The sequence below is a fragment of the Canis lupus genome, chromosome 2 (assembly GCF_003254725.2).
Source record: "Canis lupus dingo isolate Sandy chromosome 2, ASM325472v2, whole genome shotgun sequence".
Classification (NCBI taxonomy): domain Eukaryota; kingdom Metazoa; phylum Chordata; class Mammalia; order Carnivora; family Canidae; genus Canis; species Canis lupus.
In genome coordinates, this window is record NC_064244.1 from 33,337,105 (window position 1) to 33,361,596 (window position 24,492).

A 24,492-nucleotide genomic window follows, 5' to 3' on the forward strand; every position below is an offset into this window, starting at 1 on the left:
TCATCCCACTGGGGAGCATTGTCTAAAGTTAGCTTCCATCTCAGACATGAGCTGCAGGAGTCTGGGTCTCACTTGTTCCCCATCCCCCAGCCCAAAACTCAGCCCACCTGACGCACAGTACATTCTCCATCTTTGATGAACTGAATCTCATCTCCATCTTTTCCCAAATGAAAAGTATTATTTTGAACCATGTACTCTATGTTTAAAGTCTTTTATTCATTTATTTATTTTTAGTAATCTCTACATCCACCGTGGGGCTCGAGCTCATGACCGTGAGATCTAAAGTCGCATGTTCTGACTGTGTTGTTCTCAGTCAGGTGCCCCCATGTACTGTTTATTTAAACCAAGACTTTCCTAAACAGGGGTCACTGAGAACAAAGCCATTAGGGAACTGGGATAACACCAGATTTTTGGGTGCTAAGTAGTTTAGCTCCGTATGTTGGCTATAATATGCTGCAAATGCTGTTACCTGATAGAAAAGAAATATAGAATTGGTGATGCCACCAGTTATCTACTCTAAACACCAACGGTTCCAGTGATGGATGCGGGAAGACTAGAACAGAGGAGAGACACTGGGCCTTCTCTAGTCCTAAGTGGCTCCAAGGGAGTGAGGCTGTATGTGGTCCCCAAGGATGACATGAGCAAGGGTAAAAGAACAAAGGAAAAATATAGACCCATTCTTTTTATATAAAATCGTTTGATTTCTTTCTCTGTTAAAATACACTCAATCCAGATGCAGTAGATCAGGTGACCAGGGTTTTCAGGATTCATATTCCACCAGGAGCTGATTCCACCTGTGTCAAACCCGGCTCTGGTCACAGAACATTCACATCTTTAGTTCCAAATACTGAGTGTGATGCAAATGATGTAATCAATATCAAACACATGGATATATAGTTACTTGGAGGTCACTGCACGAGCTATCAACAATGCAGGCTCAAAAAATATGATGTAGAGTAACTTGGCCCTTTCCAAAAATAAATATATTAGAACACTAAGCTTATACCATAAATGAGTCCAAAATAAATACTAATTAAGAGCTAGCTTCTATGAGGAAAAGAGCAGAGACAATGAACTAGCAAGTGTGGCCAGTTGTAACAGAAAACTTCTGGAATCCCAACAGTGCCTCCTCACAAAGCCAGTCCTGAGCGTGAGGATGAAAATGAGAACAACACAAGGCTTGGTCAGGCTGCTGGATCCTGTGTTCTATTGGGGTTTGGAGTTCGGTGTAATTTCTAATAGTTTCCAACAGGAAGCACAGCAATGGCATTTTCTTACTGGTTACCATCCCAAGTTCTGAGACCTGGAGATGATCAAGGAAGTTCAGAAGTTTTCTGGTTTGAACAGATGAACGCCAGGGTTGCTAATGGATTTCTTGAAGCTGTAGTGTCCTGTGTGGGAAGGGTTTTCACCCTCCCCTCCTCACTGCTGACCAAGCAGTGCAGAGAGTGCTTTTATCCTGATGAATGGGAGCTTCACCTTCTGCTTGAGCGGCTAGCCCTGCCTCTTAGCCCTACTCCCATCTCATACATCTCATTCTGCATTAATACTCACAGAAATGTATAGAGCTACATGGTGAAACAGCAAGAAAAAGCCAAAAGAGTTTATACATAATCAGGAAACCTTCCAAAAGATGTAGACAAGAGGAAGACGCTTATGTTACCACCATACAAACAACCCATCTAAAATAGAACCCAGGAAATTATAGTTTAGCCATATTTCAGACAGTACCAAATAGATTTAAACTATTCTTCAACAAAGGGAAATACCATCCTATTGGGGAAAGCTAGATGTGTTATAGTCTCTTAGGTAATAAACACAACAGTATCATCAGTGCTATGAAAACAGATAGAGACCTGACATTTAATGGACTTAGTTTTACCTCTATTTAGTATCATCACAGATAACTCATCTCTGCTATGAAATCCATGTCAAGTCAATTTAACTATGGCTCATTCTTTTCTAGCAGGGTTGGAGTTGGGTAGAGGAGAGCTTTGATTTTTGGGTGTATAGGGAAACTTTCCATAAGCCTGTTTGGCTCACAGGCAAATTTTATAATGTAAATTCCCTCAGTTACTCAGAAAGGATCAAGGAAGTCCCCCAAACCAGGAAGACAGACCTAGTTCAGCAGAAAAATCTGGCTATTTCTGGAGCTGCCCTCTCCTCACAGCTGAGCAATTGTCCCCTACCAGCCACCAAGATCCACTCTTTACCTCCCATCACCTGACCCTGGGGAATATCCATGTTGAACCATGCCAGACATGTCTGCTGAATTCATGGCTATGCATCTGAAAGGAAAAACTCTACTTTAGAAATCAGTCTTGACATAGGAACTTTTCTTCCATCCTGAAGGAAACATGGAGTGTAGACTACAGTCACCTATTGATCTTCCAGGTTCTGATTCATGCCTATCTAGGTAGCTCAATTCTGATAGTTCACCTGGACAAGAGAGCCCAGGACCGTGGGGCCTAGACAGTAACTTACCTCTTCCTTGTCACCAGTGGGAATGGCTAGCTGCCTTTGAGGGACGTCTTGCTTTGTATACAGGATTGTTACAGAGAGGGTCTTGCTTCCTCAAGACCAGGGAGGAAGGTGTCTGCAGTGAATGCAGGACTGCCATTAAAAAGGGATTCAGAGTCATGGGGCAGGAGGGACCAGGGCTTCCTTGGGAAATGCCTTATCAATCTGGCTAGAACCACCAGAAAAATAGGAATGACCGCACAGTTTCTACCTGATGATCAGCCTACCACCTAGCTTTGCCACTACCAATTGTATAACTGTATCATCCTCTCTGAGCCAATGTTCTCCTCCATTAAACAAACAAACAAACAAACAAACAAACAAAAAACACATCTTCACACATCACAAATTCACTGAGTTGTGAGGAGGCTAAAGTAAAAAAAAAAATTGTGAGAGTTCCTGCTTCATACTAGGTACTCAATAAATGTTGACTACATGAAAAAGCATCTCATATCACAAGCTATGGGGCACTGGGTTAAACAACTGACCTCCAAAGCCATGCAAAGAGGGTCTTTCCCCTCCAGCTCTAGGCTTGAGCAAATAGCCTAGTTGGCTGGCAAGGCCTGCTCTTAGGTCTCACCACTGTACTTCTATGGGGTGGAGGGACTCTGGTCAAGTGCAGTCCTACAAGAGGAAATGACAAAAAAACCCACCCATATTCTCCAGGTTCTGTGATGGACAGGGGGACCTGCACCAAGTTGAGACTCAGTCTTGCATTTTACTTTCATCCCCTGGTCCCTGCTTTCTGCTGCTGGGCTGACCACAGAACTGTTTCTTTCACCCAGTGGCTTTTACTTTCTGGACCCTCTACAAGAGAGAGGGTCAAGGAAGTAAAAGAAACTCAAATCAGGCAGACTGCTAATGCTACTAACTCTGAAGAGAGACAGGCAAATGGAAAACTATTGACTGTAATAGTTTACATCTCTCTACATTCCCCTTAGAAAATGCAAAGTTGGGTGGGCACATGTTTCAAGGGCTGAATGCTGGGGGCCTTGATGACTCACAGGAAGGGGGAGGTCTCATCCTTGTTGTACACTATAAACAACTAATATCAAGCTGCTCTGGCTATGCTTAGTAATGACTGGGTATCAAGACTCAAGAAGGGAAGGAGGAAGAAAATGTAGATCTGCTCTGGGATGCACTACAGTCCTAGAGGCAGGGTGGGCATGGAGCAGTAGGGCTGCATCGAACGCTCTGCCTTTAATTCAATTTAGATGAACTGTTCGTGGCCCCTGGAGCCAATCCCCAGGAAGGAATCTGTGATGACAAGTCTGGCTCCATGCTCAAGCGCCTTCAACTCTGCCCACCAAAGTTAGCAAGTTGTAAAATGTTCATTTCCTAATTTTGTATTATAAAATGGAATTAGGAACATAAATAGTAACAATAGCAAAACCCCAACCCTATATAGGACTATCATCCTCTCAGCCACCTTTGCGCAGGCCAATAAGTTTGGAGAGTTTTTCACAGTTTTCAAGTTTCAGTGACTCTGCCTTCTGTTTCAATCGTTCATCTCTGTACAATCCTGCCAAATTTGTCAACTCCGACTCTGAAAGATAAAGAGGTAACCAATTCATCAAGAGGGTTGAGCTCCTTTGTTTTGTTTCAATATTTCTGGACTCAAAGCTCCTTTTACCTTAATGCTTTTTCTTTTAATTACATTTAAGAAACGCTTACTTATTTATTTGAGAAATGTGAATCTGGCCGATACCCTACACCAGGTGCTGCGGATTAAAGGCCACCTGTGATCTTGGAGTCTTACAGTATCCGTGCTCTATTATAAAAGCCCTGGACTTAGTTCTTATCAATAGAACATTTGGCACCAGACTTAGGAAATGTGCACGTGTGCAGTAAGAGGAGACTCCGTTTCATGGCTTTCCTACGAATGGTATTCAGATGGCAGTTGGGAGAGAATGGAGTCCAGTCGCCTGTTCCTGTCATCTGAAACAAAGACAGCTGCTTCAGTCTGTCCCCTGCATTGCTGGATCATAACTCATACATGCTAACTGACACAGAGCCTCCCTCCAGTAGGTATGCCTTCTATAGAAGGCCAGGCTGCCGGTAGCTCGCTTCATTCCCTCACCACATGTGGGGTCCCTAACTCAAAGGCCAAAGGCAGCTGGGATCTTTTAAAAGTGAAATCATCTGGATCCGGTGACCTTTGTCTCCTTGACTAAATGAATTTCATTTTCTCTTCATGGTGGAGAAGGTCATTCTATTTTTAACCAGAATATAATCTCCACTGTCTTTCCCAACTCCACAGTGGTTTGGCTGCCTCTGTTTTTCATTCTTTTGTCAAGTTCCAGAGACATTCTTAGGAAGGAAAGCCTGAAAAGCAACCCCAGAGTGTTGTGTATTAACAGGATGGCATGCTTGGATGGGCCGTGTGGCTTCTGAAAGCCTCCGACAGCAGGCAGCTACTCAGTGTTTAAGGGACCATACTTGTGAAAATGCTATTTTAATCATTTTGAAATATGTCTATCCATTCTTAATCATCCTGCCAACAGATTTTGTTTTTCTTGCTGGAACGAGAGGCACCTGTCTGATTAATCAGCAAACTGACTCGAAACAGGAATTAATACTCAGCCACGGGCAGAACAATGGGCATGGTTTCCGAATAAGTTTCTATCAACACAAAACACTGTCTGGCATTTCTGCTCACAATGATTCTATTTACACCAAGTAAGGCCCAAAGTGCAGATTAAGTGCAGGACTCCAGGGTGAGGGGTGGCCATGCATGAAAACCCTCCCTCTACAAAGAAGGCTTGGAGCCCGGGCCCTAGCCCAGCAGTTGCCTGGCAAGCAGTGTTGTCTCTTGGGCCCCAGAACACTGCTCTCACCCGCTGGCTCGAGGGCCTGCAGTGCCTGCTAGCCAGAGCTTGCCACAGCACAATCATCCTGGTGGCCGGTGGGGCTTCCTGGAGGACCACGTGGCACGCCCAAGTGAAAGCCCTCCGCTCTGGGGGCCTGCCTGCAGCACAGACTCCATTTCTCTGGCATGTGGGAGAGCTGTTCAGGAGGCCTCTGTAAAATTAGTCTGTGCCTCCGGTCCTCTGGAGACAGTTACGCCCACACATGGAACAGATTCTGTGGCATTGCTTTTCCTTGCACTGATTTCCTTAGGTGTTTTGTGTGCTGAGCTCATCTAAATGCCTCATTACTTGAAAGCTCATTCTAGAAAAAATTAAGGGCTAGTGATTCTTACTATTTTTTTTTTTTGATTCTTACTATTTTCTACTTTGAAGTCCACTCTAACAAGCTGATGAGGAATGAGTGCACTTACGTGAATGCTTTTCTCAAAATATCACATAGCTTTTCATCAAGCTCCTTAAAACCAGGTTTCAGTGCTCCAGACTTTGAGAGCCCTGCTCCAGATCAATGACTTTGCAACAATGTCAGTGTTTCAAGGAACCATGTCTCAAGTGCCCACTACCAGGCTTGGAGAACCTTCTCTCCAGACTGCCAGTGAATGCTTTTGCCCTTCAATGAGTAAAAAGTCAACTCAATTAACATGTTACTTTTAACATATTTTAACTGTTAATATTCAGTTACTTCTAAGTAAAAAGAAGAAAAAAAAATCCTTGGAAAGGGGATCAAGAGAATAGCTTTTCTTCTTTGCAAAACGTTTCACTTGGCCAGAATGCCTGTGGACATCCACAGGCCTGTGGATAGATGGACAGTACGCTGAGCCTTCCAGGTAAACTGAGACAAATTGCTAAAGCAGCAAGTCTCAGAGCCCCTCCACAGAACACTGTACTCTTGTGGTCTGGAATACCACAACGGATCCCAACCACCCTCAGGATCCAGCTCCTTGGGACAGTACTGCATCCAGTCCAGCAAGACCACACAAGGCCTGGACTCCACTGGGAACCAGGCACTTAGTATGTGCCAGACACCATGCTAAGTATTATACGTATACCATCTCCTATGACCCATACAGCATCTCTAGAAGGAAGTACATTTTATCCCCATTTCAAAGCCTAAGCTTCTACCCACTGTGCTACCCTGCTCCGGGGCATGGAAAGAAGTGCTCCTCTGCCAGGCAGGACCAGGATCTCAGCTCAGCTCTGCCAGGCTGGGAGGCAGATCCTGCCTGTTACTTTTGTTCATCCCAGCCTAGTGGCCTGGCCACTTCATCTGGCATTGGGTTTATTATCTAGATGCAGCTGTGAAGGAGTAAACAGGGCAATCAGTGTTCATAGTAAGGGATTACTCATAGGCGTTCACTCATATTAAGCATTCTAAGGGAAAACAGAAAAGAAATGAACAAAAGATTAAAAAGACAATGGCTAACTTTGCTAAGAACAGTTTCCATTCGGTATTTTGCCAAGAGTGAACTTTGTTCTCAAGTGGATTTATTTTTACAACCTCCAAGTGCTATATTTAACCTTGTTGGCTGCATTTGTTGCTGGATCCGGAGGGCAGATGCTGCTCATTCTGAAGTGGCATTTGGGTCGTGTAAAGTCTGGACGGCCACCATCCTTCAATGCCAGAAATAGACTTTTAAGCGGTGTGTGCTGATAACCCCCTCTTTGGAACCTGTGGGTACATTCATCATCCTTACCCACTGGATTTTTATTTATACCTAGAGAGTACCAAAGCCCTGAAACTAGGTTTCATGAGATCAGGAGAGAAGCCTAAAAGCCATTTTAGAGGTGAACTGTTTGCATAGTTGCAGCTGGGGAGTATATGTGAGTGGGTGGGTGTTTGAAGAATGTGAAATGCAGATTTTCATCCAGTGCTTGCAGAAAGCAACAAATTCAAAACCCTCCCAGGGTTGAATACAATGAGGACTTTTAGGACACACACTGTGGCCTATACCTGGTTTAGATCCATGGATAAAATGCCTTTCTGTCAAAAGCCTCATCGTGCTCCAAATTCTTTCCTGATTTTTGAAACTTGCAACAATTTAACATAAGGTAGGGTATTTCCTGATCTCAGTTTTTTCAATATTTATCAATAAATTTTAAAAAGCAACTTCCTCCTGCTTACTTTCCCCTTATATCTTAGAGTCTTTGCCCATCAAGCTCCTAATGTGCCTGAGAGTGGAGGTGGACTGTGCCTTATAGGAGAGGGCAGGGACAAGGTCCCTAAGGGTTAGGGTAAGGACATTAACCCTGCCCTGTGATTCTTAATCCATGAACATTTTTATTATTTTCCAGGCCTGAGAATCCTCTCTTCAAAAGCTATTTGTTGAGCACCTGTTCTAAAGCAAGGACTGTGCCAGGGGCCGTGACATGAGATTGGTAAGATATGGCTCTTATCTTCAGAGAGCCCACAGTCCAGCAGGGAGACTGACACGTACCTACAGAGCACCAACACGGAGAGCAGTACTGTGTTGGCAGGATGAACACAGTGTTTTAAGAACACGTAGGAAGGAGAGATTAACTTGGGGGTGGGGTTGGGATGCATGATGGGTCAGCAAGGGCTTAGCAGCACTGTGACTGAAGAGCTAATTTTATCAGGCACTGTTAGACATTTAATAATGTCCAGTAATACCATTTTAAAAATGAGTCAGTTTGCTTTTTAAGTATCAGAACCAAGTTTTATAAGATACATTATTAAGGGTGTGTGGTGGGGTGGTGCATGGGTGTGCATGTGCATGTGTGTGTATGTGTGTGTGGAATCCAAATGGGATGAAAAGTGAATCTTCTGGCTGCTACCAGCGCTCCGCACTGACACTCAGCTGGAGTTGTAAGCCAGCTGGCAGACACAGACACTCCCAATGTCTCCAGAGAGAGAACAGAGTGGAATGCCTGCTGTAACCCATCCTTACTGAAGGGGCAGACCGAGTAGGGTCACTTGTGATCTAGCTGGTCCCAGCTGGCTAGAGCTGGCTTTTGGCCTGGCTCAAAAAAATGAGGCTGGATCAATCAGATTTTCCTATAGGGAATGTGGAATTAGGAAACTGGACCAATCCAGCTAGCACTAGATTACACAGGAGGCTTGTGAGGTAGAAAGGGGCCAATAACTAGAGGGGTTGCAGAAGCTAGGAGAGAGACAAAGAGGGTAGCAACCAAAACCAAGCAGGGCAAAACCAGGTTATAAAGAAGAAAACTCAAAGAAGCAAAGGCAGGCAGTTGGCAGAGAGGAGAGAGGGGCAGATGGGCAGAGAGAAGTAGAGACAGATAGGCAACTAGTACTGCCTGCCTAAATTCCTAAGGTTTCCAAATTCTCACCACATGTATCCTGTCGATTAACTTCACTTTTTTTGTAGTGTCCTGAATGGGCCTCTGTCCTGTTTCTGTTCACATAAACATGTGCCACTCAAACTAGGAAAGAGGAGGGATAGGGAAGCTGGGAATGCCTCAGTTTGGAAGCATGACTACCAGTTAAAGTCCCTTTCACAACATCTTACTTTGTTGTTTCTCCTTCCAACAACTTGTCTGGACATAATCAATGTAATCCTTCTCTATCGTCTTCTCCAGGTCACGGAGAGATGCTCCTCTGTAGGCCTTCTCAAAGTTTTTATCCACAAAATAAGGCACCTGCAGGTTCTGTGTTTCTCTAGAGATGGTGTAGCCCAAGGTCCTGAGACAAGGAGAGAAAGGCTCAGGTAAGCTGGTTATATTTGGCAATCTCACTCTAAGCGCTGGCTGCACAGATATCATGACCATAATCACCTCATCAGAGGGCAGATGCAAGTACCACTGTCTAATACACCGACCATTTATTATTTCCCCAGCAAAGTAGTAACTGTAATGTCATCATTATGTGAGCATATTCATATTGTGACTTCAGCCTCAATATAGTTCATTTATTCTCTTCAGGGATTTGCCTCTCTTATATTGCTTTCTGTGCTAAAATCTGAATGCTGAATGCTTAAAAAAATATTGTACATCATGGAGGACCTAGCATGGTACCTGGCACAGAACAGGTTATTGGTAAATGTTGAATGAATGCACTGATTATTACACTAACTATTCACCAATAACCAGATAACTTACACCAACCTAGTATCAGTTTTTAGGACCGGAGAGAAAATACTTCACACACAGCTGCTAAGTGAGAACTGCAAAAAGACAAAAGACTTCAGTGATGCTTCGGCACTCTCTGTGGGTCTAATATATCCAATGGTATATGGCACTCAGAAACATCAGTAGGTCTGGGTAAACTAAATCCTAACTATAAGGAAATACAGAAGGAAACTCAAATTCAAGTTAAAACAATGTGATAGCAATGTGCATAATCCAGGCTAGTTTTATTCAAGCAAGACAAGTTCCGCCTCAACTGAGTTATATTTTGACCTTTTCCTAGCATTTTCCTTTGATCTCTCTACTTAAAAGCATCTTACTAGATGTCTCAGGGTTCAGGCCTAGACTGCTCCCATCTCCGTCTGGGAAGGTGTTAGCAGGGCAAGTTCCTCTCTGTCCCACTGGCTGGGCAAGAAAGGAGATAGAAGTAGCAAATGGAGAAACATGGGTGGTCGGGAAATAGCGGGAATCAGGCCAGAGTGACCTGATAGTAATAACCCTTGAGACTCAGCTTTCCTTTCTGTAAAATGAAGATACTGATCTAGAATACAGTCTTTAGTCTATAGTCTATAGTCTATAGACTCTTCCTCTTATCTACTGCCCCATGGGTTCCTCATTTTGTTAAGGTTTTTTTTTTTAAGATTTTATTTTTAAGTAACCTCTACACTCAATGTGGGGCTTGAATTCACAACCCCGAGATTAAGAGGTGCACTCTCTACTGACTGAGCCAGGTCCCCCCATCTTGTCAGGTTTTTGTCTGCTAAACCATAATGGGTAACGACTCATTTCTTATCTAACTTAAAATAATTAATCCAGTGGGGTGCCTGGGTAGTTCAGTCAGTTTAAGCATCTGGCACTTAATTTCAGCTCAGGTCTTGAACTCACGACCTGAGTTCAAGCTCCATGTTGGGCTCCATGCTAGATGTGGAACATACTTTAAAAACAACAATAATAATAATAATAATAATAATAATCCAGTAAAGGGGCAGCCTGGGTGGCTCAGTGGTTTAGCGCCGCCTTCGGCTCAGGCTGTGATCCTGGAGACCTGGGATTGAGTCCCACGTCGGGCTCCCTGCATGGAGCCTGCTTCTCCCTCTGCCTGTGTCTCTGCCTCTCTCTCTCTGTGTGTCTCTCATGAATAAATAAATAAAATCGTTAAAAAAATAATAATAATCCAGTAATCCTTAGACTATGAACCAGAGTTATTTAAAGATCTTTTTATTTTTTAAAAAGATTTTACTCATTTATTTGAGAGAGAGAGAGAGAGCACAAGCAGGAGAGGGAGAGAGGCAGAGGGAGAAGCAGACTACTCACTGAGCAGGAAGCCCAACCCAGGACTTGATCCCAGGACCCTGGGATCATAACCTGAGCCAAAGGCAGACACTTAACCAACTGAGCCACCCAGGCGCCCTTGGAGAGCTTTTTAAAACTCAGATTGCTAGTTCTCATCCTGAGAGTTTCTGATTCAGTATGTATGGAGTGAGGCTTATGAGTTCACATTTCTAACACGTTATCAGTTAATGATGATGCTGGTCTGGGGACCAAACTTTGAAGACTGAATTTTTTTTTTTTTAATTTTTATTTATTTATGATAGTCACAGAGAGAGAGAGAGGCAGAGACATAAGCAGAGGGAGAAGCAGGCTCCATGCACCGGGAGCCCGATGTGGGACTCGATCCCGGGTCTCCAGGATCGCGCCCTGGGCCAAAGGCAGGCGCTAAACTGCTGCGCCACCCAGGGTTCCCCTGAAGACTGAATTAATTGAAATAATTAATTGAATAAATAAAGAAATTCCTATCAGAGTTCATTATTTGCATGCAAAGCAAACATTACAATGAATTTCTATATTTTTCAGGAAAAGCAAAGAAATGTGATACTATGGTTTGACCATGTAGTCTCATCATGAATAAATGTACCATTCTTGCAATTATTTAAATTGAAAATAATCGGGATCCCTGGGTGACTCAGCGGTTTGGTGCCTGCCTTCAGCCCAGGGTGTGATCCTGGAGTCCCGGGATCAAGTCCCACATTGGGCTCCGGGCATGGAGCCTGCTTCTCCCTCTGCCTGTGTCTCTGCCTCTCTCTCTCTCTCTCTCTCTCTATCATGAATAAAAATAAATAAATAAATAAATAAATAAATAAATAAATAAATAAATAAAATATTAAATTTAAAATAATCACTAGATTTCAGATACTATGTTCCCAATCCAGAGGGGTCCAGCGATCTAGTCACAAGCTTAATAGGGTCCATTCTAATGCTAACCTGATGTGATAAGGATTTAATCTGAAACTGGAGTTAGTCTATTAATTCTTCAGAAACCAGTTGCTGCTGTTCTGCAGCTGATCAGATGATGTCGCTGTGGAACAAAATAATCCATGTCCTGAGCACACAGGAAACTGCCTACATTATTTTTACACTATCACTATCCAGCTGTTCCTTTAAACAAAATATCAAGGTTTTCTACAAAGATAAAATGAAATGTTAGCAGTCCCAGCAAAATGTTCAAGTATTTCACCCTCCAAACTGTCATTAAGAAACACTTAGAAATATTTGACTTACGATTTATAGAATAGACTATATGGGGGATTAGCAGCTAGCAGCTGAGTAATGACAGATATAATCACAATCACAAGAACAGGAAGTAACTGAATAAATGCAGAATATGTAGTCTGAAAAAGAAAAAAATATTTGGTTTAAGTGTTCATCATCAATAGAAAGCTTACAGAAAATAGGATACTTTTCCCAAAGAAAATAGAAATTCCTGCAATGTACTACACAAAGTCTACGGCTTTTCTAGGAATGCTGTCTCTCTGCTGAGAAGACTAAAGGAGACCCACCCACAACCTGTATTGACACCCAGTAATGCTCATGCAGCCCCCTTTTTTAAGACCAATGAAGTAGACACCTCTGGGTGAGTCTGCCCAGACTATGACTCTCACAGGGCCATGTTAGTATTATGCAGCTCTGTTGCCTTGGCCACAGCTGAATGAACTGGGAGATATCTAACCATTGCAGAGATAATCACATTCTCCTTCCTAGGAATTTGGAATTGAGATCCATCTTTGTTCTCTGCTAGACAGTCACCCAAAGAAAGGATACATACTCTTAGGCAGTATGGATTGGCTATTTGCAAGAGGAAGTAGAACGAGAATCAAGCAAATGCATAGAGGCAGGAAAAGTGGAGACAATCTGGCCACAGAGTCATGGAAAAATAGCTGCATGAGTGCCTGACTGTACCTTAGTTCCTGGTTTCCATCTGTCGTGAGGCCCACCTGTGCTTCCTGATCTTGAGCTCTATCAGACTCCCTAGATCCCCTACTTTAAACTCCCTTTAGTTCTGAATATTTTGAGAGGAGTTCCTATTCTCTGCAATGAAGAAAAGCTTGATCAAGATAGCCCCACAGGGGAACTGATTCCCTAGAACAGCTACCAAAGAACAGGTAGGGAAGGAGGTACCATTCTGGCCTACTTGGGCCAATTATTCACTCCTTCCTACCACTGCCTCTGCTTTCCAAAAACACATGTTAATAACATCACTCAAGCTGAACTTCCAAAACCCAATCATATACACCATAAAAGTCAGCTCAGTATAATGCTGATGAGCAGCAGTTCAGCCATCATTCTGTGGTACCTGAGGCTTATCTTCTTCTTCCTTCCGTGTCTGCATCCTCTCACGTCCATGCTGCCGGCGGTAATAGTGGGTATCATCTGTCACATTTGAAAACATATGAATATTTCCTGGAAGAGAAAGGATATGGGATATGGAAGACACTCCTTCCTTGCTTTTTCCAAGGTCCTTGTTCCCAGCCAGGTTCTCTAAGGGCAGAGCACTGTCCCACTTTACTCAGTAGAAAAATAAAACGGTAGGTAAGCCAAGTGAATCAGGTGCAGATGGAATGTGCTTAGCTCTCCTGCTTTTATTTAAACAGTCCTTTGTAACTAGTGAGTGAGAGATCCCAAAAGGCTAGTAGATAAAGAACATCTTTAGGTCATGCATCCTCTCTGACATGCTCCTATCTGCTTCCTTGTCCAATATCAGATTATGTCACTAGTATCTTTTTTATTTTTTTTAAGTAAGCTCCACACCCATTGTGCAGCCCAATGTGGGGCCTGCATTCACAACCCTGAGATCAAGGCCTGAGCTGAGATCAAGAGTCAGACATCCAACCGACTGAGCCACCAGGCGCCCCAACATTAGTATCTTTAAGAGCAACTCATAAAACTCAGTTTACTACCTTCTCTGAGGGTATTTTTCTAACTTTTATCTTTATATAGTTGCTATTTTGCAATAATCATAATAGGCATCTTGCTACTTTTATTTATATTTATTATATTATTATATTACTTTATTTATTATTATTATATTTACTTTATTTATAAAGCACTTAAAAATATATAATCCTCACAGCAGCCCTGTGAGGTAGATATTATCAGTCCCATTTCTCAGGTGAGGAAACAGGATCAGAGAGACTAAGTGATTTGGTTAAAATCATGTACAGTTGGAGGCTGGAGGCTTCCCTCAAACCCTAGCTCATCTGATTCCAAATTCTTGCTGTTTCCACCATTCCACAGTCCCTCTATTCAGATCCTCAAAGAGGAGCTAGCTGAGATACAGAAATATAGACAGAGAGAGATATATATAAATTTTTAAGTGATAATTTTGAAATACTCACCTGTAGGAAAATGTCCTCCAAAGAAGACATTGAATAACTCTTCTGGAGTGATATCAGCTTCAAAGTCCCTGTAATAATTATAAGGTCTGCCTCGAGGGGCAGTGAAAGTCACCTGTTCGTCTCCATATTCATCATAGCGGAGTCGCTTGTCAGGATTGCTCAGGACTGCAAAGGCATTTCCTATCGCTGCAACCAAAACCAAAAAATACCTGAGTACGCAGTCTTTGCTGTAGCTGAGGGTGATCATCAGAGCAGCAATGATGAGCCTAGAGTCACTTCACAAGAGCCTAAAGAAAGGTGCTTGGCTGCTGGGGATTTACCCCAAAGATACAGACGCAGTGAAACGCTGGGACACCTGCACCCCAATGTTTATAGCAGCAATGTCTACAATAGCCAAACTGTGGAAGGAGTCTCGGTGTCCATCGAAAGATGGCTGGATAAAGAAGATGTGGTATATGTATACAGTGGAATATTACTCAGCCATTAGAAACAACAAATACCCACCATTTGCTTCGACATGGATGGGACTGGAGGGTATTATGCTGAGTGAAATAAGTCAATTGGAGAAGGACAAACATTATATGGTCTCATTCATTTGGGGAATATAAAAAATAGTGAAAGGGAATAAAAGGGAAAGGAGAAAAAATGAGTGGGAAATATCAGAGAGGGAGACAGAACATGAGAGACTCCTAACTCTGGGAAACGAACAAGGGGTGGTGGAAAGGGAGGTGGGTGGGGGGTGGGATTGATTGGGTGACAGGCACTGAGGTGGGCACTTGATGGGATGAGCACTGGGTGTTATGCTATATGCTGGCAAATTGAACTCCAATAAAAAGAAAGAAAAGAAAAGAAAAAGAAAGAAAAAAAAGAGAAGAAACAAAGAAAGAAAGAAAGAAAAGAAAAGAAAAGAAAAGAAAAGAAAAGAAAAGAAAAGAAAAGAAAAGAAAAGAAAGAGAGAAAGGTGCTTGGGCCTAGAAAGTTCACCAGAGTTCTTGCCCTTGACATTTTCCATGATCTAAAGTTGATAAGCCAGAAGCACTACTGGACTCAAGATGAACTAAGAACCACTGCTTTCATTCATCAAAAATGTGTCCTTATTTCTCTTGAGAGCAATTAGTTTATGGTTGGAAATAGCTCATACATAAACAGTGGTATTCTAACTTGAAGTCAGAAACAATCTTCTAAATAAAATAATCAGTAAAATGATTGCTGGGCTAAAAACAAAGTCCCCACAAGTCAGTCACATTGTTCCAGCTTACTTTAGAAAGTGGGCTTTAGAAATTGAAAAACACATCTCCAGTGTCTCAATGAGTGAAATCTTATCAAAGACTGGATAGATTACACATGCTTACTATCACTTCTCCCTATGCATAAATGTGCAAATGTTGTCCAATTTCATTTTAACATACAATCAGTGCCAAAAAAAATCTTTAAGACAGTCCCACTCCCCACCTCTAATTGAGTCAACACCAACAGAAACACAGTCAGAAAGAGCATTTCTTTATGATTCTTCTGGCGAGGGAATTATATTAAATGTTTATAGTAATAAAACAGCTAAGCAGAAAAAACTAACAAAAAAAGCCAAATAGTTGCTTCAATATCACATCCCTTGAAATCCGGCCGGTTTCTCATAGAAATGGCATTAGGTCTGTGAGATACTTTACATGAAGATGTAAAGAGAATGTGGGTTATCTAGTTGTTTCCTTGTAGAAACTGTGGGGAGAAGAAGATTCACAATGGCACATCAACAAAGGGAGATTGTCCTTTGAGGGAAATATAGACTTTTAAAATGTTTTCAGAGCTATCATTCTTTAGTTTTTCTTTAGAAAAATTCCAAATCTACAAAAACATTGAAAAAGTAGTAAATAAACACATGTATATCCTTTATTTGATTCATCAATTGTTAGCATTTTGCCACATTGCTTCCCTTAACTGTCCATACACACGTATATGTAATATGTAGAAATTTCTTTTGTTGAAGCCTTTGAAAGTAGGCTGCAGATATTATGGCACTTTATCCCTAAATATTTCAGCATCTATCTCCTAGAAGAATCCCCTGCATGATCACAATACCATTTTCATTGCTCAGAAAATGAACAATCCATGCAATTCATGCAAGGTTCTTGTAATATATTTGCTTTTATATTCCCTTAGTTTAATTTAATCTAGAAGAGTCTCCTTGCCTTTTCTGCTTTTCATTATATTGACTTTTTTGAAGAGCAGGTCAGTGTTCTTTGTAGAATGCTCCATATTTTTATGGTTTACTCATTACTAGATTCAGATCGAACATTTTGCAAGAATAGCCCACAGGTGCCATATCATATAATGTGAGGTGGGTCCAGCATTAGTGATGACAAGTTGGACCACGTGGTTAAAGTGGTGACAGCTAGATCTCTCCATTATAAAGGAATTTTTTCCAATTTGTAATCAGTAGGTATTCTGGGGGATGATGCTCTGACATCATGTGAATATCCTTTTCAACAAAAACCTATCACCCAACAGTTTTAGCATCCAGTGATAATCCTTGACTGAATCAGTGGCTTCACTGGGGTTGAAGCTCTTAAGTAAGATTTTTATTTATGTGTCAAATCTACAAAATTACCATTCCAGAGAAACGGAAAAAAAAATTTTTTTTTCCCGAAGAAATTAAGGTAAATGAATGAAGACAGGAGGGAGCTGTGCTGATAATGACTATTTAAGGGATATGGCAGGAAAAAAAGGCCTCACTTGTGGCCTTATAAAATTATTACAGGGGAGGCTGAAAACAGCTTGTGGCCAAACATCACAAGAAAGGCAGAATTAAACATTAATTCCAGCTCAGACCTTTGAAAGCATCAGTTGCTCCAGGAGCACAATTCTTGTCAGGGTGAAATTTCAGGGCAAGTTTTCGATAAGCTTTCTTAAGCTCTTCATCACTGGCATTTCGAGAAACTCCCAGAATTTCATAGTAATTTCGGCATTTCTTGATCCTAAAAACACACATCAGAAACACATATGTCTACAAAGGCCCCTTCTGTACAACTAACTGTAAAATAGTACATTTTTACATTTACATTTGGTCCTCTAATCTGTAAGTCCCAAAACAAACCTAAAAGAAAATTGGTGAACACATTCATGGAATTTTCAAATTGATTAACAGTGTCCCCCCCACCAAGAGCTTAATGCTTTTAAAAGTATTTTTTAAAGATTTTATTTATTCATGAAAGACACAGAGAGAGAGGCAGAGACATAGGCAGAGAGAGAAGCAGGCTGCCTGCAAGGAGCCTGATGTGGGATCACGACCTGAACCAAAGGCAGATGCTCAACCACTAAGCCACCCAGGTGTCCCGAAAACAAGAAATTTTAAAACAGAGTGATGATATAACTACATTATCAGGTAGCCTCTCAAAAATTTTAATGTACAATCATGAGAGAATGAGAGTGAAAAAGGCAGATAATGTGTTTGTCTTATTAGGAAAATTGTTTTAAACTTGCAGACCCCCTAAGGGCTTGGGGTTTCAAGCCACACTCTGAGAAATGTTGTGCTAGAGCATGAACTCTGGAGTCAAAATGCCTTGGTCAGGATCTTATCTTGCTGAGTACTTAGCTCCTGTACCTTAGTGTCATCTTCTGAAATGGGCTAATAATTCCAACTAACATTTCACGAGCTGTTATAATTTAAATGAAGTAATTTAAATTAAGTATTCATCAAAGCGTTTGATAGCATGTGACGCTATATAAATATTGGCTATTATATAACTATCATTCTTTTCAAAAGCTGCATGTTATTGCATTTTATGGATTATATATATATTCTTTCCTGATAGTCACTTATAGAACATCTCCGGTCTTTTGCAACTACACAACCCAGTTAGACAGAGAGGCCGAGTCTTGCTGAAGAGATTAAAGTAAGTCAGTAACACAGGCTGGACTGTAAACCAAGGTCTGGAATGTCAATCATGGTCCTTCCCCAAGAGTTGCCCATGGGGATCCTTTGGATCCCCAGCCCAGTTTCCAATCCCTGTTTCCATGGCAGATACTCCTCTGCTTCTTTCTCTCTTTTGTATAAATTTGTTTTTTTTTTTTTTAAGATTTTATTTATTTATTTGAGAGAAAGGGAGACAGAGCATGAGCAAGGGGGAGGAGACAGAGGGAGAGGGAGAAGCAGGCTCCTTGCAGGGAACCTGGTGCGGGCCTGGATCCCAGGCTCCTGAGATTAAGACCTGAGCCAAAGGCAGAGGCTTAATAAAGTGGGCCGCCCAGGCACCCCTAAATTTGTTATTTGTTTAATAACAGTTTTCTTGAACTACAATTCACATATCACAAAGTTCACTCTCCTAAAATGCACAATGAATTGATTTTTTCTAAGTATATTCAGAATTGTGCACCCATCACCACTACCTAATTCCAGAACATCTTCATTACCCCAGAAAGAAACTCCATACTCATCAGCAGTCATTCCTCATTCCCAACCCCTGGCAACCACAAATGTACTGTCTCTATAAATTTGCCATTCTGGACATTTCATATAAAAGGAATTATACAATATATACACTTTTGTGTCTTGCTTCTTTGACTAGCATGATGTTCAAGGTTCATTCATGTTGTAGCATTTATCAATACTTCATTCTTTGGTTATCAAAAAGTATTCATTGTATGCATATTCCCCATTTTGTTTATCCATTCATCAGTTAATTGGCCTACAGGCTGTTTTCATTTGGGCATTATTATGGATGATGCTGTACAAACATTCATGTATACGTTTTTGCGTGGAAGTATGTTTTTATTTCTCTTGGTATATACCTGGGAGTGGATATGCTATGTTTAGGAACTGGCAATCTGTTTTCCAAACTGGCCACACTGTTTTCCATTCCTACAAGCAATATACAAGGGTTCCCATTTCTCCACATTCTTATTAACACTTGCTATTATCCATCTTTTTTATTATTGCCATCCTAGTGGGTGTGAGGTAGTGTTTTGGCTTTGGCTTGTATTTTTCTAATAACTAATGATACTGAGCAACTTTTCAATGTTTATTGGCCATTTACAGAACTTTTTCTTTTTTCTTTTTTTAAGAGCCATTTGTATATATTCTTTGGAGGAATGCTTATTCAGATCCTTTGCCCATTTTTCAATTGGGCTATTTGACTTTTTATTATTGTCTTGTAAGTGTACTTTATATATTCTAAATAGAAGTCCCTTATCAGATACATAAGTTGAAAACACTTTCTCCTGTACTGTGAATTGATTTTTCACTTTCTTGATGGTATCTTTTGAATACAAAAGCTTAAATTCTAATGAAATCCAATTCACCTATTTTTTCTTTTGTCATTTGTGCTTTAGATGTCATGTCATGAAAATGTACATTTTTGTCTTCTAAGAGTGTTATAGTTGTAGCTTTTACATTTAGGCCTTACATTAGGTCTTTAGTTAACTTTTGCGTTTGTGTGAGAAAGAAGTCCAAGTACATTGTTTTGAATATGGATATCCAGTTGTCCAACAGATTTATTAAAGACAATTCTTTACCCTATTACATTGTCTTGCACTCCTTTTTTTTTTTAAAGTAAGCTGTATGCCCAATGTGGGGTCTGAATTCAAGACCCTGAGTTCAAGAATTGCATACTCCACTGACTGAGCCAGCCAGGTGCCCCTGCCTTAGTATTCTTGTCAAAAAAATTAATTGGCTCATGGTGTTGTGTTTCGGTGTTACAGTATGTTGGACATCTGACCCTTTTTTTTCTTTTCTTTCTTTTAAAAGATTTATTTATTTATTTATTCATAATAGATATATAGAGAAAAAGAGAGAGGCAGAGACACAGGAGGAGGGAGAAGCAGGCTCCATGCTGGGAGCCCGACGCGGGACTCGATACCCGGACTCCAGGACCGCACCCTGGGCCAAAGGCAGGCGCCACACCGCTGAGCCACCCGGGGATCCCCTGACCCTTTTTTTTCTTTTAAAGATTGTAAAGAGAGAATGCAAGTACAGGGAGGGGCAGAGGGAAAGAGAGAGGAAGAAAAGCAGAGTCAGTGCTGAGTGCAGGCCCCAATGCCAGGCTCGATCTCAGGACAGAGCTGAAACCAAGAGTCAGATGCTTAACTAACTGAGCCACCCAGGCGCCCCAGGGTGTCCAACTCTTGATCTCGGCTCAGGTCTTGATCTAAGGGTCATGAGTTCAAGCCCTGGATTGGGCTCCATGCTGAGTGTGGAGCCTACTTAAAAAAAAAAAAAAAATCAATCGACCATAAATATTAAGGTTTACTTCTAGACTCTAAAGTCTATTCCATTAATCTACATGTCTATCCTACGCTAGTCTACACTGTCTTCATAACTGTAGCTTTTTTTTTTTAAGATTTTATTTATTCATTTGAGAGAGAGAGAGAACACAAGCACAGGGGAGGGGCAGAGGGAGAGGGAGAAGCAGGCTCCTGGCTGAGCAGGGAGCCCAACTTGGGCTTGATCTCAGGACCCTAGGATCATGACCTGAGCTGAAGGCAAGATGCTTAATCAACTGAGCCACCAGATGCCCCTGTAACTGTAGCTTTGTAATAAGTTTTTCAAATTGGGAAATGTGAGTCCTCCAACTTTGTTCTTTTTCAAGACTGTTCTGGCATTCTGGATCCCCTTGCATTACCATATGAATTTTAGGATTGGCTTTGTCAATTTTTTTAAATGTTATTTATTTATTCATGAGAGACAGAGAGAGGAGAGAGAGAGAGAGAGAGAGAGAGAGAGAGAGGCAGAGACACAGGCAGAGGGAGAAGCAGGCTCCATGTAGGAAGCCCAATGTGAGGCTCAATCCCAGGACCCCGGGATCATGACCTGAGCCAAAGGCAGACGCTTAACCCCTGGCTTGTCAATTTCTGCAAAAAAGGCAGCAAATATTTTGATAGGGATATGTTGAATCTATTGATCGATTGGAGTAGTATTACCATATTTCCATTACCATACGCCTTATAATCCATGAACACAGGCAATTTTCCCATTTATTTAGACCTTCTTTAATTTCCTTAAATGAAGTTTTATAGTTTTCAATGTACATTTTATACTTCTCTTGTTAAATTTATTCCTAAGCAGTTTATACTTTTTTGGACAGTGTTATAAATGAAGCCTGCCTGCCTGCCTGCCTTCCTTCCTTCCTTCCTTCCTTCCTTCCTTCCTTCCTTCCTTCTCTTTCAAGATTTTATTTACTTGAGAGAGAAAGCGAGAGAGAGCACAGAGGGAGAGGGAGAAGCAGACTCCCCATTGAGCAGGGAGCCAGACGTGGGCTCCATCCCAGGACCCTGGGATCATGACCTGAGCTAAAGGCAGATGCTTAACTGACTGAGCCACCCAGGTGCCTCTGAAACTGTTTTATTTTCCATTTTTGGATTGTTCATTGCTAGGGTACAGAAAAACAATGATTTTTGTATACTGATCTTATACTTTGCAACTTTGTTAAACTCATTTATTAGTTCTAACACTGTGTGTGTATTTCTTAGGATTTTCTATATTATATCATATCACTGTGAATACAGTTTTACTTCTTTCCAATCTGGATGTCTTCTTTTTAAAAAATGTTTAAAAAGATTTACTTCTTTATTTTAGAGAGCAGGAGCTAGAGAGAGCGCACACAGCCAGGGAAGGGGCAAAGGGAGAGGGAGAAGCAGACTCCCAGCTGAGCAGGGAGCCCAACTAGGGGCTCGATCCTAGGACCTGGGATCATGACCTGAGCTGAAGGCAGACATTAACCAACTGAGCCAACCAGGTGCCCCTAATTTTCTCATTTTTAAAAAAAGATTTACTGGGGTGCCTGGGTGGCTCAGTTGATTGAGCATATGCCTTCGGCTTAGGTCATGACCCAAGAGTCCTGGGATTGAATGCCACACCAGGCTTTTTGCTCAGCAGGAAGCTGCTTCTCCTTCTCCCTCTTCCTGCCATTCCCCATGCTTGTACTCATGCTCTCTCTCTACCAAATAAATAAATATAAACTCTTTTAAAAAATTAAAAAGATTTACTTGCTTATGTGAGAGAGAGAAAGAGAAACAGCACACAAGCAGGGGGATGAGCAGAGGGAGAGGGAGAGACTCAAGCAGACTCCCTGCTGACTACGGACCCAAAACATGGGGCTTGATCTCCAGACCCTGAGATCATGACCTGAGCCAAAAACTAAGAGTCTGAAGCTTAGCCAACTGAGCCACCCAGGTGTCCCCAATCTGGATGATTTCTCTATTTCTTTCTTTTTTTATTTTTTTGCCTAAATGCCCTAGTTTGAACATCTAGTACAATGTTGAATAGAAGTGGCTAGAGTGAACATACTTGTCTTTTTCTTGATCTTGGAAAGCATCCAGTTGTTCACCATTAAGTATGATAATGTTAATTGTGGGGTTTTTGTAGATGGCCTTTATCAGTTGAGGAGGTTCTCTTCTACTCCTATTGTGTTGAGTATTGTTATTATGAAACAGTGTTGGATTTTGTCAAAAGCTTTTTCTGCACCTATTAAAATTATCATGTGGCCTTGTCCTTTATTCTATTAATATAGTGTATTACACTGATTAATTTTCATGTGTTAAACAACGTTGCATTCTTGGGATAAATATCATTTGGTCAAAGTATATAATCCTTTTTTAAAAGATTTATTCATTTTTTTTATTTGAGAAAAAGAGAGAGGTGGGGGGCACATAAGCAGGGGGAAGGGCAGAAGCAGAAGGAGAAGGAGGGGCAGAAGCAGAGGGAGAAGAGCAGACTCCCCACTGAGCACAGAGCCTAACATAGGGCTTGATCCCACAAACTGGAGAACATGACCTAAGTATAAACCAAGAGTCAGATGCTTAATTGACTAAGCTACCCAGGCACCCCAAGCTATATAATCCTTTTTATGTTTTTCTATGTTGCTAGAATCTATATCCATAAGGGATATTGATTGATAATTTAGTTTTCTTATAACATTTTTGTCTGGTTTTAGTTATAGAGTAATACTGGCCACACAGAATGAGTTGAGTAGTGCTCCCCTCTCTTGTATTTTTTGTAATAGTTTATGATGGATTAGTTAATTCTTCTAAAAACATTTGGTAGGGATCCCTGGGTGGCGCAGCGGTTTGGCGCCTGCCTTTGGCCCAGGGCGCGATCCTGGAGACCCGGGATCGAGTCCCACGTCGGGCTCCCGGTGCATGGAGCCTGCTTCTCCCTCTGCCTGTGTCTCTGCCTCTCTCTCTCTCTGTGACTATCATAAATAAATAAAATTTAAAAAAAAATTTTAAAACATTTGGTAGAATTCACCAGTGAAGTCTTCTGGGCCTAGGTTTTTCTTAGAATATTTTATTTTATTTTATTTTATTTTATTTTATTTATTTTATTTCATTTTAATTTTCTTAGAATTTTTTATTTTATTTTATTTAAATTCAATTAATCAACATGTAGTGTATTATTAGTTTCAGAGGTAGAGTTCAGTGATTGATCAGTTGCATAGAATACCCAGTGCTCGGGGATCCCTGGGTGGCGCAGCGGTTTAGCGCCTGCCTTTGGCCCAGGGCGCGATCCTGGAGACCCGGGATCGAATCCCACGTCAGGCTCCCGGAATGGAGCCTGCTTCTCCCTCTGCCTGTGTCTCTGCTTCTCTCTCTCTCTCTGTCTATCATAAATAAATAAATAAATCTTTAAAAAAAAAAAAAAAAAGAATACCCAGTGCTCACTATACTACATCCCCTACTTAATGGCCATCACCCAGTTACTCCATCCCCCCACCCACTTCCCCTCCAGCAACTCTGTTTGTTTCCTATCTCTGTCTGTCAGGGTTTCCTATCAACCCTGTCTCAGTCTCTCATGAATAAATAAATAAAATCTTTTTTTTTTTTTTAATTTATGATAGTCACACACAGAGAGAGAGAGAGGCAGAGACATAGGCAGAGGGAGAAGCAGGCTCCATGCACTGGGAGCCAGACGTGGGATTCCATCCCCGGTCTCCAGGCTCACGCCCTGGGCCAAAGGCAGGCGCCAAACCGCTGCGCCACCCAGGGATCCCTAAATAAATAAAATCTTAACAAAAAAATTTGTTGGCGTACAATTATTCATAGTATCCTTTCAGAATCTTTATTATCATTATAAGATTGGTAGTGATGATTTTAGTTATTTGAGTCTTCTCTCTTTTTCTTGGTTAGCCTAGCTAAAGGTTTGTCAATTGTGTTAATATTTTCAAAAAACCAACTTTTGGTTTTGTTAATTTTCTGTTGTTTTTCTAACCTCTATTTCATTTATTTCCATTCTATACTTTTTCCTTCATTCTGCTTGCCTGGGTTTAGTGTACTCTTTCTGCGCTTTTTTTTTTTTTTTTCTAGTTTGTTAAGGTAGAAGGTTAGATTACTGATTTTAGATT

At 41.3% G+C, this 24,492-nt stretch overlaps 1 protein-coding gene and 1 pseudogene across 8 annotated transcripts in view; one reads left to right on the forward strand and one right to left on the reverse strand.

Annotated features, from left to right (window-relative positions):
- LOC112658885 (60S ribosomal protein L17-like) overlaps positions 1-24,492 on the forward strand; it is a 384,311-nt pseudogene that overhangs the window by 290,554 nt on the left and 69,265 nt on the right.
- DNAJC18 (DnaJ heat shock protein family (Hsp40) member C18) overlaps positions 1-24,492 on the reverse strand; it is a 32,138-nt gene that overhangs the window by 647 nt on the left and 6,999 nt on the right. For 3 of the 8 annotated variants that reach the window (XM_049101503.1, XM_049101497.1, XM_049101506.1), the window contains 7 exons: positions 16,988-17,133; positions 14,165-14,350; positions 13,123-13,229; positions 12,051-12,160; positions 8,876-9,048; positions 6,906-6,998; positions 3,950-4,066 (listed from right to left, as the gene is read on the reverse strand). In XM_049101503.1, the coding sequence (XP_048957460.1) occupies positions 3,950-4,066; positions 6,906-6,998; positions 8,876-9,048; positions 12,051-12,160; positions 13,123-13,229; positions 14,165-14,350; positions 16,988-17,133 (932 nt within the window). Of the gene's footprint in view, positions 1-197; positions 4,067-6,905; positions 7,057-8,696; positions 8,790-8,875; positions 9,049-12,050; positions 12,161-13,122; positions 13,230-14,164; positions 14,351-16,987; positions 17,134-24,492 lie in introns of those variants that run through there. The other 5 variants (XM_025445408.3, XM_049101516.1, XR_003136100.3 and 2 more) reach the window with 4 other exon arrangements.